We start from the raw sequence: 13,680 nt of genomic DNA, 5'->3' as shown, positions 1-13,680 counted from the left end.
ATTTTCTTGTCTTTCTCTGTTTTGTGGTCAGTTGCTTGTGCTTATATGTTGTCTTTTAAATGTTATTCTGCCTGTGGTAGGTTATTGCCCTTTGGTCAGCCCCCAGCACTGTTGCGGTGTTTGCTTAGTAGGTCAAAAGGATGTGTTTGGTGTTTTCAACCTAGAACAGTTGCCATGCTCCTCAAAAGCAGGAGAAGTCGAAACTCTCAGCTTCGTTTTCAGAACTGAACTGAAAGAGATTTTGGGAATTCGGAGAAGGAAATGAAAAATTAAGAGCTGAGTCCAGATTTGTAAGCACGGAAGGGAGAATTGGTAAGGTAGTGTCAAGAGGGAGGTGTTAGGAGTCAGGTGCGGAAAACAAAGAATTGTTATATTATAATTAAATGTTCTGTTATAAGGAAAGGGAAATGGGGAAGCAAATGTGTGCCAAGTTCATTCAAACACTGTGCCAGGGGAGGAAAAATTGGTCTAACAAATACATAATTGGTTAGCTTTCTCAGTGTGGTTGGTACATGTACTAACCCTCCCTATGCTGTCCAGTTGTGTAACTCCGCAGATGTGTTTGCTGTGCCAGCTAGGAGTACTGCAGTGGCCATTGTAGTCTAAGGCCAGAGGGTGTCAGGTGGAAGAAAAACCAAGATGCCATCTAACACATCTGGATGTGTTAGAATGTGAGAATGGCTCTATTGGCTTGAGATTCTGAGGAACCAAAGGCCATCATTTGGAGGGAACTGGTTTGCAAAAAGTTGCATTATGGAACCATTATTGGAAAAAATATTGGTAACAGGATGGGAGGAGTCTTAGGCTGAATCCCCATTCAGTTATGATGCCTGTTGGATGACCTGGATCAAGTTATTTGCCAGATTTCCTCATCCTGCAAGGATGAAACAAGCGGGGAGATCTATGCTCTGGGATCTTTCCAAGCAGCTTGGGGAAAGATTGGGCTAAAAAAATAATTCTGATTTGAAGTCAGTCCTTCTTGCCTTTGAACAGTACTAATTTGTTCTCTCGGTTCTTGTATCTTCTGAGATTTTTTTTACCAGAGTTCATTTTTAGGCCTGTTTTTGCCCCGGTGCCAATATATTTGTTCCCACTACTTATTTAACAAAATCCCGGGAGCTCTGAATGATTAATCTGAAGCCAAATGCCTCCTGTTCGCTTCCTTTTGAGTTGACCATCACTTCCTCTGAAATCAGGCACCTGAGTGACACTGAGCTTCGCCATCTATATCAGGAGTGTCAAACTCGCAGCCCGTGGGCTCGATGCATCACACTCTGGCCACACCCACCTCCAGTTTAGCAAAGGGAGGAAAAGTCACAACACATCACGTGACGACAGCTTGATGCCGCACGTTTGACACCCCTGATCTATACTAGAAACCCGGAGAACTAGTCTGTCAGGGACAGGGTACGATACTCAAAGTCAGAAGACTTGGTGCTGAGAACAAAGCACAAAGAGAATACTGCTATCTGTTGAAACCATGCTGGTTTCCCCATTTTTCAAAGCATCCAACTGGGCCCCCCCAACAAACTCATTTGATCCAGTATTGCATTTCTCCCGTCTTCCATTTTCCCGATGGAAGAAACTTGGAAGTCAACATCGTAGCCCCTTGAGAAGGAAGTCAGGTTGGCAGCTAGAACTGTGTCTGCTATCCTCAACCCAGTGGCAGCCTTTACTGAAGGTTCCTTGTAGAACACCATAGGCTGGACTTCCCCAGCACCTCCAAAGGTGTTAACCCAGTTCCCATAATTCCCCATGTGGGGAATTCGTAGATGTCAACTCTGTTCATTTGTGAAGAACTCTTTCTCTCTCTCACTCTGCCCCTTCCCGCCTTTTTTTTTGGTCCGGCAGTTTTCCAGCAGCCTTTTGTTTTCCACTGTACCTTCTTGGTCCCCTTCTGATCAAAACAGCCAAGATCCTGACTTGCCTTTGGCTGTTTAGTGTGTGGCGTGATCAAATAATGAACTTTTGTTTACATTTCAATAATAATAAAGTTTGGATTTTTAAAACATTATAATGTGTGGTTTTTGTCTTTTTGTCACTATCTTCCGGGGGAAAAACTGTTGCTATACTTCTGTGGCCCACTTCTCCCAAGGCTCACTCTTCCAACACATGAATGGGCCATTGAAGAATTGGAGAAGATGGGCTAATAGAAGTTTTATATTGTTCTGCGGTCATTAGCAACCTTTGTGGGTTTGCTCCATTCTTATATTTTTTATTTATCAAATTTTTATACCGCCCTTCTCCCAAAGGGACTCAGGACGGTGTACAGCCAAGATAAAAACCAACAATATAAAAGTTAAAAACAATTTAAAATTATTAGATAGTTTGGCCAATCATCTAAAACACAATAACCCGTTAAAATAATATTTTAGGCCAGCCCTGCTTGATGGAATAATAGAGTTTTAAGGGTGCGGTGGAAGGTACGGAGGTCGGAAATCCGACGAATCTCCGGGGGCAGCTCATTCCAGAGGGCAGGTGCTCCCATAGAGAAGGCTCTACCCCTGGGGGTCGCCAGTCGACACTATCTAACTGATGGCACCCTGAGGAGACCCTCTCTGTGGGAGCGTACTGGTCGGTGGGAGGCTACCGGAGGCAGAAGGCGGTCTCGTAAATATCCAGGTCCTATGCCATGGAGCACTTTAAAGGTGGCGACCAACACCTTGAATCACAGCTGGAAGACCACTGGGAGCCAGTGCAGCTCGCACAGGAACGGTGTTACATGGGAGCATCGAGTCGCCCCCATAATCACCCGCGCATTCTGCACGGGTGATTATGGCTGCATTTTGGACCAGCTGGAGCCTCCGGATGCTCTTCAAGGGGAGCCCCATGTAGAGAGCATTACAGTACTCCAGATGGGAAGTGATGAGGGTGTAAGTGGCCGTGCGCAAGGTGTCCCAGTCCAGAAAGGGGCGCAACTGGTGGATCAGGCGAACCTGATAAAAAGCCCCCCTGGCCACAGTCATCAGATGGTCTTCTAAAGACAGCTGAGAGTCCAGGAGGACACCCAAGTTGCGAACCCTCTCTGAGGGGGCCAAGGTCTCACCCCCTATAGTCAGTGATGGAACCAGGTGACTATGACGGGACGCTGGAAACCACAGCCACTCGGTCTTGGAGGGGTTGAGCCTGAGCTTGTTTCTCCCCATCCAGATCCGTACGGCCTCCAGGCACCGGGTCATCACTACAAGGGCATCATTGGGGTGGCCCGGGGTGGAAATGTACAGCTGAGTGTCATCAGCGTACTGATGGAAATCCACCCCGAAGCCACAGATGATCTCACCCAGCTGCTTCACATAAGTGTTGAACAGGAGAGGCGAGAGGACCGACCCGTGGCACTCCACAAACTAGGCGCCTCGGCATCGACCTCTGCCCCCGTCAACACAGACTGTGTATGGTCAGAAAGGAAGGAGGAGAACCACCGTAACATGGTGCCCCTCTCTTGGGGTGGTCTTTTGTGTAACACTTATTGCAGAGTCACAGAAGGACAAACACAGATGGAGATCTCTTGGGACTCTACAGGGAGTTTCAAATTCAAGAAATTACTAGCAATGCCAATAACTTAGGGCATCGTCTAAACTCCACTGAAGATGGTACCTAGCCTGGTAACAAAACGGAAACCAACCCACAAGCTCGGAGAACGAACCCTCATCCTACACCCGAGCTACAGATATTGCAATGCCAATAGCATTTAGGCTTATATGCTGCTCCTGCCCCATAGCATTTTACAATCCTCTGTGGGAGGTTTACAATGTCAGCGTTGTTTGCATATTGCCCCCAACGATCTCGGTCCTCATTTTACCAGCCTAAGACAGATAGAAAGCTAAGTCAACCTTGGGCCCTATCAAGATCAAACTGCAGGCTATGGGCAGAGTTTGCCTACAGTATTGCACTCTAACAACTGCGCTATAGAGCTTGTTGTGTGCCCAAAACCACAAACAGTCGCTCTTAAAACGGAGACTGTCATAGATGTTCTAATCACTCATTAGACATCTTCCTGATGATTCACTCAGGATGATTGAAGAAATATAATATGAAAGGGGGAAAAGTGGGGGAAGAAACAGATTAAGATGTGACTCTAATTTATCTCCTGATATCTCCACAGCAAGGCAATTTTGGGTAGGAAAAAAAAATAGAACCTCATGAATTGTTTGTACTGCAGTCAGGTATATGCAATGTGCATTTTTGTAAGCAGAAGCATTCAATCTATAAAATGCTACCTTATAATCTGATGTGGTGGCTCAGTGGCTAAGACGCTCAGCTTGTCAATCGAAAGGTCGGCAGTTCAGCGGTTCGAATCCCTAGTGCTGCATAATGGAGTGAGCTCCCATTACTTGTCCCAGCTTCTGCCAACCTAGCAATTCGAAAGCATGTAAAAAATGCAAGTAGAAAAATAGGGGCCACCTTTGGTGGGAAGGTAACAGCGTTCCATGCGCCTTTGGCATTTAGTCATGCCGCCCACATGACTACAGAGACGTCTTTGGACAGCGCTGGCTCTTCGGCTTTGAAACAGAGATGAGCACCGCCCCCTAGAGTCAGGAACGACTAGCACAAATGTGTGAGGGGAACCTTTACCTTATAATCTGCTGTACTGGTAAAAATAGATTGTTATGTATGGCAGATACAGAATACAGAAAGGAAGTACATGCTAATGAACCCTGAGATTTTATAGTCCATTACTTAGATATTCCAGCTTTCCCCTTCCACTGAATTGGATTAACGCTACCTTCCTTCCAGTCATTGTAGTCAATCAGAGAGAGAGAGAGGGAGAGAGAGAGAGAGAGAGAGAGAGAGAATAGCCTTTGTGCCTATTCATGTAGGTTTCCTCCCCAGTTATCAGTGATAAAGAAAAAAAAAACCCTACATATAGTTGTAGTCCCATAAAACATTAGAAATTTTCCAGCTAATCAGCTGATTTGTAATTTACTGCAAGCAGAATACCTGCTGGGCCTCTATGATTCTTAAGAGTCCTCATTTAACATCTACTCCTTCAGTGATCATTGTAAGTTATGTCAGGGCGGAATGAGGGGAACTTACAATGGGTCCTCATAGTTGTGGCTCTTGCAACATGTGCCATGGTGGCGCAGTGGTTAGAGTGGAGTACTGCGGACTACTTCTGCTGACTGCCGGCTGCCTGTGATTTGGTAGTTCAAATCTCACCAGGCTCAAGATTGACTCAGCCTTCCATCCTTCCGAGGTGGGTAAAATGAGGACCCAAATTGTTGGGGACAATATCAGGGTTGGGCTTCAAAAATTTTAGCAAGGGGTTCTCTGCCCAGTTGCTGGGTGGGCATGGCCATGGTGGCCATGGCCTAGTCAGCCTCCTGCACCACAGTGGTGGTGGTGGGGTATTTTTGCCCTCCCCGGGCTCCAGAGGCTTTCCTCGAGCGTCTGGGAGGGCGAAAACAGCCTTCCAAGGCCCGGTAGGCCTCTGAAGGATAGAAACAGGCCTGTTTCCGGCCTTCCTGAACTCCTGGTAGGCCCATTTTTTGCCCTCCCTGAGCCTTTGTGTGCCCCCTGCACTTACTTGCACCAAAACAGGCTGCGTGGGGACTCCTGGGAGGGGCAGGGTGGGGTGGGCGGGGCCAACCAGGAGTAGGATTTGTGGCTTCCCCGAACTGCACAGAATCTTAGCTAGAGGTTCTACCGAACCCCTGTGAATCCCCAGCAGCCCACCACTGGACAATATGCTGACTAAACCGCTTAGAGAGGGCTATAAAGCACTGTAAAGCAGTATATAAGTCTAAATATTATTGTTATTATTATTGTTATCCCCACAATTAAGGCACTTTGCAACCAGTTGCAACTTCATCAGATTCCCCAGTCACATGGTCACCGTTTGCGACCTTCACTGCCAGCTTCCACAACAAGCAAAGTCAATGGGGAAGCCAGCAGGAGGTTGCAAATGATGATCATGTGACCATGGGATGCTGTGACCATGCAGGGTTTGCCTTAAGAGTGGCAAGTGAGATTGGTGGAACTGCCATCATAAGTTGCTGCAGTCGCATGACGTTGTGTCTTATGGCTGCTTGCTTAGCAACGGAGTTCCTGATCCCAGTTATTTTCAGTAAGCAAGGACTACCTGCATTGGGTTAACAGAAGTCTACAATACCTAGTGTGAGGCTGGGTTAACCGTCCGATGCGAGACCGATGATGCTCAATGAGCCCTGGTAGTACAGGGGTTTAAGGCACCCTGTTATTAAGCTGGTTATTAAGACCAGCTGCCTGCAATTACTGCAGGGTTCGAATCTCGCCAAGGCTCAAGGTTGACTCAGCCTTCCATCCTTTCTAAGGTAGGTGAAATGAGGACCCAGTTTGTGGGGGCAATAAGCTGACTTTGTATAAATATACAAAAGGATGAAGGCTATTGCTTAACGCATTGTAAGCCGCTCTGAGTCTCCGGAGAAGGGCGGCATATAAATCAAATTAAAAAAAAAAAAGTCACTCCTCATTCTTTGCAATATCATTTTGCCAGGATTGTCTGTTATAACTACTTCGTAGGGTTCTTCTTAGCTGATGGCTTTGCCATCAATGAGAGTTATCTCACCCCTTGTCTGCTGTCAGTGTCTTTCCCAATCATTTTTGATTTTCAAAGCACCAGCGTCTTCCCCAATGACTCTTAACTTTAAAGGAGAATATTTGTCGTTGAAATGAGGGGTCCTTGGTACTCTCTGAGCTTGATGGTTTTCTTGCAGATGTTTCATTACCTTAACTAGCACTGGTGATGTTACCTAGTTTGGGTAATGAAACATCTCTGCAAGAAAACAACCAGCTCAGAGAGAACCAAGGACCCCTCACTCTTAACTTTGTGTGGTGTGTCCAAAAGTGATGGTAGGTTCCAACAGTTATAGCCTTAAGAGGAGTCTTCCCAAATTCTTGAGATTCTCTCTCTGCTTTCTTCTGACCATCAGCTGTGCTAATGGTAGATATTTACACTTCTTTTTCAAGGCTGTAGTATAATATACTGCTCAAAAAAATAAAAGGAACACAAGCAGAAGACATCCGAGATCTGAATGAATGAAATAGCCTTATTAAAATACTTTGTTCTTTACATACAGTAGTTTATACACTGCTCAAACAACTAAAGGGACCACAAAACTACTGTATGTAACGAACCAAGTATTTAATAAGGCTATTTCATTCATTCAGATCTCCGATGTCTTCTGCTTGTGGTTCCTTTATTTTTTTGAGCAGTGTATATATGTATTTTTAAATGGACAGATAGTACTAGGACAGTATAAACCTTGATGAGAGGTATAAAAATACCATAAATGTCCTTCCTGAGGAAAGGAAGCTGTGGTCCACCGTCTTGATTCCATTTCACGCGTCTTTCCCTTACAGCACATCCTTTATCCTGTTGCATTTTGGCTCGATGCTCCTGTCCCACCCATAGCTTCCTGCTTGCCTCATCATCTCCCCCCCCTGCTTGTTTTTCCCTTCCCTTCCTCCAGGGGGAGCTCTGAAAAGGACAGCCTGATAGCTAAGAAGTGTTCCTACAGCCGCTTCAAGAACTCGGCTGAAAGTGCAGAAGACCCTGAGAAAAAACCAGGTGAGTGACCTCTGAGGAGTGTGTGTGTGTGTGTGTGTGTGTGGTGGGGGAGAGAAAGGTCGCTTAGCAACTGTTTGAAGTTCTGACGGATCTACTTTCAGTTCAAAATGCCAACTTTCAGCCCTCCTCCCTGGGTCACATGACTGCACTTTGGATTACTTGGCAATCTGGACCGCATTTATGGCTGTTTGCGGCATCCCGCAATCACATAACCCCATTTTACAACGGTTTTGCCAAAAAAAATGGCATTTACTTTCATTTTTTTTGGCAAAGCCACACCTATGGCAAAACATCGGTTTCCTTAACGGCCACTCCCTTTGCTTAATAACCTACCCCAAAAAAGGTTGCGAAAAATAGGGTCAGTCACGTGACTAACTTGCTTTATGGCCATTATGAGTTACAACCGTGATGAGTAGGCTCCATTACTGTCATAAATCGAGGACTACCTAAATTTTCACATTTAGACTTAGCTATTTACCCAACAGAGCAGGGGTGAAATCCAGCAGGTTCTGACAGCTTCTGGAGAACTGGTAGCAGAAATTTTGAGCAGTTCGGAGAACCGTTAGCGGAAAGTTTGAGTAGTTCAGAGAACTGGCAAATACCACCTCTGGCTGGCCCCAGAGTGGGGTGGGAATGGAGATTTTGCAATATCCTTCCCCCAGGAGTGGGGAGGGAATGAGGATTTTGCAGTATCCTTCCCCTGGAGTGGGGTGGGAATGGAGATTCTGCAGTATCCTTCCCCTGTCATGCCCACCAAGCCATGCCACACCCACAGAACCAACCGGTAGTAAAAAAAATTGGATTTCACCACTGCAACAGGCTGGGAAAATGTAAAGCACTGATGGAATGCTTTGGGGAGTGAAGTCTGCATTTTGCCTGGGGCCACATTCAAACAACAGATCAGAAAAACAACAGTCCCCAAAAAGTGAAACACTGACAACAAAATTACTTCATTGAAATATGCATTCATCCAATGACTAGGGCTGTGGGCCAGAGGTTGCCCCTGGCTATTGCAAAGAATTCACTTTAAAACAAATACTTGCAAAGTATCCTCAAGCCTTTGAAGACGTTTACCATGCTTGCCTGTTTGTGAAAAAAATAAGAATTTTCTTTATTCTGGGTCATCTTTTTGGTCCATCTAGCCAAGGCAGCATTTTTTTCTTCTGTTAAGTAGATTCATTCACTGAGAATGAAAGATGGAAAATGTGGCTCTCTTATCATTCTATATGGAAAACGTGGCTTTTCTATATTCTATAATATAATACAGGTGTTCCCCAATTTACAACAGTTCATTTAATGACCAAAGTTACAACGGCACTAAAAAAAGTGACTGATGACTGTTTTTCACACCTACAACTGTTGCAACATGCTGATCACGTGATCAAAAATCAGACACTTGGCAACTGATTCATATTTACGACAGTTGTAGTGTCCTGGGGTCATGAAAAGCAAAGTCAATGGGGAAACCAGATTCACTTAACAACCGTGTTACTAACCTAACGACTGCAGGGATTCACTTAACAACTATGGCAAGAAAGGTCATAAAATGGGGCAAAACTCACTTAACAAATGTTTCACTTAGCAACAGAAATTTTGGGTTCAATCGTGTTTGTAAGTTGAGGACTACCTGTACTAACATGGGATGGGTACACTGACCTGTGTTTAAGGCAGTCTCGGCTTATTTAGAAAACAATGTCCTGGATGCTCATTCAAAACAAAAATGCAGATGTTAGGATTCTCAAGATACTGAACATTGCTCTCGAATGCTTCAAAATTTTCCCTTGTGTGTGCAAGGTCCGCTTTGCAAGCTAGACTATTTAATGGCGTTCAAACACATGTATTTGAGCTTGTATTTTTCCTGCCATAAAACCAGGTTTGGCAAGCTTAGGCAGAGGATTGTGTTACTCACCAGCTTCCTGCAAGAAAAAAAAGTAGAAAAGATAGAAAGATTACAGCAGGAGAAGATTATGTCCCCCTATAAAATTCCATGAGTGAAGCAGCAAATTTTATTTTATTATTATTTATTTTATTTATTTTATTAATTCAATTTATATGCCGCCTTTCTCCGAAGACTCAGGGCGGCTTACAATGCATTTAAAAAACCATTATAAAAACATTTAAAAATTAAAACATTAAAACATCACACCATTCATGGCCGGATCTCACAAGATCGCAACAGCGAGAAAAGCCAGGTCTTCACTGCTTTTCAGAAGGCCAATAGGGTGGGGGCGGTCCGGACCTCAGGAGGTAACTGGTTCCAGAGAGCTGGGGCAGCCACAGAGAAGGCCCACCCCCGTGGGCCCGCCAGCCGGCATTGTTTAGCTGACGGGACCCGGAGGAGACCAACTCTGTGGGATCTTACCATCGCTGGGAGCTATGCGGCAGAAGGTGGTCTCGAAGATAACCTGGCCCTGAGCCATGTAGGGCTTTAAAGATAATAACCTACACCTTGAATTGTGCCTGGAGACCAATAGGGAGCCAGTGCAGCTCACGGAGAATTGGTGTAATGTGGGTGTATCTAGGTGCATCCACGATAGCTCACGCGGCTGCATTCTGGACCAACTGTAGTCTCCGAACACTTTTCAAGGGTAGCCCCATGTAGAGCGCATTGCAATAATCTAACCGTGAGGTGACAAGGGCATGAGTGACTGTGAGGAGAGCCTCCCGATCCAAGTAGGGTTGCAATTGGTGTACCAGGCGAACCTGTGCAAAGGTCCCCCTAGCCACAGCTGTCAGATGTTGTTCTAATCTTAGCTGTGAGTCTAGGAGGACACCCAAATTGTGAGCCCGTTCTGAGGGGGACAATTTCTCCCCCACCCCCAGAACCAAGGATGGACAATCAACATAGTCTATAGGAGGCAATACCCACAGCCACTCGGTCTTGTCTGGGTTAAGTCTGAGCCTGTTGACTCCCATCCAAACCCTCACAGCCTCCGAGCACCAGCACATCACATCCACTGCATCACTGAATTGACGCAGGGTAGAGATATACAGCTGGGTATCATCAGCGTACTGCTGATATCTCACCCCGTATCGTCAGATGATCTCACCCAGCGGCTTCATGTAGATGTTAAATAGGAGGGGAGAGAGGACCGAGCCCTGAGGCACCCAGCAAACGAGGGGCCTAGGGGTCAACCTCTGTCTTCCTACCATCACCGACTGTGACCGACCAGAGAGATAGGAGGAGAACCACCGTAACACGGTGCCTCCCACTCCCAACTCCCTTTGTCGTCCCAGACTATTTATTTAGCATATAGCATATCATACATGGGCTAGCAATACATATTAGCATTTCAGCTAAATTAGTAGAACCCAATAAAATATAAATGTTAAAAAGACCTATGTTCAAATATCAATGTCTAGGCCAGGGGTGTCAATCTCAATTACATTGAGGGCTGCATCAGCATTATGGTTGCTCTCAAAGGGCCCGTTGCATGTAAGACTGCGCCATGTATCATATTACGGTAGGTCAGGAGTGCATTATACAAAGGGAGCCTCGGACAATAAAGGTTTGAAAGGACGTTGACTTACCTGAACGTCCATTTTATCCTCGCTGCGAAGACATTCCTCAGTCTATCCAATGACGGTGGATATCTCCCAATCTGTGGAATGTCGGAGCAGTGAGGGAGGAAAATTGAATTGAATGTCTAGGCCATTTAAACATAGAAGCACAGCATCGTTTATATTTTAAAACATCAGATACTGAACCGATATACAAGCTCATCTTAGAGACAGTCACAATGTGATCTACGGTTTGATGTGGGACCCGGCAGACACATTGAGGGAAGGACACTATGCCCCATTGATCATTTATCAAGCAGCAAATGATTATACAAATAAAATCTCACCTGGAACAGTCTTTAATCTTTGCACACTAAACAGCCTTTTCAGAACAGAACATAGAACCTACAATATATTAGTATGCATTTAGTAAAATAATATCTGAACCTGGCTTCTTCCTACTTTTTTAGGGGATATAAAGGATAACTCTGATTCACCAAAAGCAACTCAGAGATCAGACAGCAAGTAAGCCTTTCCCTTACTCTTTGTAATTCTTTTCATCATCATTTCCAGAGCTCCTGTTACTTGTCCCAGCTTCTGCCAATTTAGCAGTTTGAAAGCACATAAAAAATGCAAGTAGAAAAATAGGGGCCACCTTTAGTGGGAAGGTAACAGCGTTCCGTGTGCCTTTGGCGTTTAGTCATGCCGACCACATGACCACGGAGACGTCTTCAGACAGTGCTGGCTCTTCGGCTTTGAAACGGAGATGAGCACCGCCCCCTAGAGTTGGGAACGACTAGTACATAGGTGCGAGGGGAACCTTTATAATTACCTACATGGTTTTTTTGATCTTCCCTGATCTATCTGGATAATTGCTCTTTCTCTCCCTTAGACTTAAAGGCACTGCTCTGAGCCATCCCCATGATCCAGAATCAATGATCATTAGGCAGATGGAAAAGACAGTCCATGTTCCTGAAGAATCTTCACCTCCCACGATGGATGCTCAAAGTCTTGGTGATTCAGCCCTTCAGGAAGAGACAAAGAACTCCAATGCTTTAATAGTCCCTTACACAAATGCCATTTGCAAAAGTAACCATCATGTTCCCAGGATTTCTCTGAAGCAGAATAAGGGGCTGTACAATCTAGCCCCAAACTCATGCCAGGTCAAGCCACTGTGGATAGCAGCAGGAAGTCCTTACGAAGCCAAGTGGATTCACCACAAGTATCTGTATTGCAATACTAGACCTTGGTAAGGGAAATGGACCAAAATCATGGCTGTTGAGTTAACAGATAATGTTGTCTGTAGGAAGTAGGACAACATTGCCAGCAGCATTGTTAAAGTATTAGTTATTGAAGTCTTCCTCTTCTCTGTTACTAGATCTGACTAAAGTAGCAGCATAACTTTTCTTAGGTTTGCTTCCTTAAGATCAGAGTAGAAGCCATTTAGTATTGTTTGTTACTCACTCCATACATTGGGGTGGTGAATCTGACCCACTAGAACAGCAGTTCCCAAACATGCTGAATTAAAATGTGTGGATTTCCAACTCCCAGAATTTTCTAGCTAGCCATGTTGGCTAAGCAATTCTGGGAGTTGAAGTCCACACATCTTAAAGTTGCCAAGATTGGGACCTCCTGCTCTAGACGATGCTAAAGTACAACTGTCAGCAGCTCCAGTTGACCTGGTCAACGATGGAGGATACAGGAGTTGTAATTCAGAGACGACCTCACACCTGCCTGTATTTTAAGGGTATGGACTTGTTTGCTTTATGCTAATTTTTGTTTTTTCATTTTGAAATCCTTCTAATTTCTTCTTTGCAAATGGAAGTTTGTTTAGTTAGCTGTTACCGTATTTCAAATTCCTTTCCCCCCTCCCCCATTTCTTTCAAAATTTGAGAGCCAAATATAGGTTTCCAAATGAGAATGAAAGCAAAACAGATTTATAGGCCATCATATGCTGTAAACTTGGGGATTCAACCCACATGGAAACTTGAATGTAGATTTAAAACATTGTTTAAAATGTGATAGAATTTAATTAAGTTATCTCACTTGGAGATACTGTGCCATGTTGAATTTACTTAAATGTTAAAGAAGGACAGGCTACAGTTCTGTGCTTTTGTCTTGACTAATAAGAAAATGTTGGAAGGGATATGTGCAATAAAAATATCCAATTTAATCAAAATGGATTTAGCACTTTGGGGTCTAAATTCAGATCTCATTCTAGTTTGGTTTATTTTAATTCTTAATTGGTCTACATCAATTTACATGATGTAGTTGGAAAAGGCTGATTGAAATAAAACCGGCATTTCTCATTCTTTGTTGATCCTTGTCAAGTCCCTTTAACTAACGAGATTTAATAGAATATGATAGGACAAAATACACTTATTGGGGGGGTGGGTGTTGTTAATTGAAGCATGTGTGAAATGTGAAAGTTTATTGTATGTTTTCTGATTTAGGAGAAGCATGTTAAGAGAACAGCCATGAATTATGGATTGTTCTCCATGAATATGGAGTTGAAAGTTGATTGCTGTATGTGATAAGGAAGTATAGGATGGACATAAATCATGAGTAGAGATGGTATGCTTAGCAAATGATTCAAAGTTGCAGAATTTAGAATAACTTTATTGTCACTTTGA

At 44.3% G+C, this 13,680-nt stretch overlaps 1 protein-coding gene across 1 annotated transcript in view; it reads left to right on the top strand.

Moving 5' to 3' along the window:
• ATAT1 (alpha tubulin acetyltransferase 1) overlaps positions 1 to 13,358 on the top strand; it is a 40,918-nt gene extending 27,560 nt beyond the window's left edge. Inside the window, exons 10-12 of the mRNA XM_034421632.3 lie at positions 7,449 to 7,546; positions 11,518 to 11,572; positions 11,940 to 13,358. Of these exons, the coding sequence (XP_034277523.2) occupies positions 7,449 to 7,546; positions 11,518 to 11,572; positions 11,940 to 12,300 (514 nt within the window). The 3' untranslated portion in view covers positions 12,301 to 13,358. The remainder of the gene's footprint in view (positions 1 to 7,448; positions 7,547 to 11,517; positions 11,573 to 11,939) is intronic.
• The last annotated feature ends 322 nt before the right edge of the window (positions 13,359 to 13,680 follow it).

Source organism: Pantherophis guttatus, chromosome 2, assembly GCF_059756535.1.
Source record: "Pantherophis guttatus breed Tessera chromosome 2, ASM5975653v1, whole genome shotgun sequence".
Classification (NCBI taxonomy): Eukaryota; Metazoa; Chordata; class Lepidosauria; order Squamata; family Colubridae; genus Pantherophis; species Pantherophis guttatus.
This window is presented reverse-complemented; position numbering and strand designations above follow the sequence as displayed.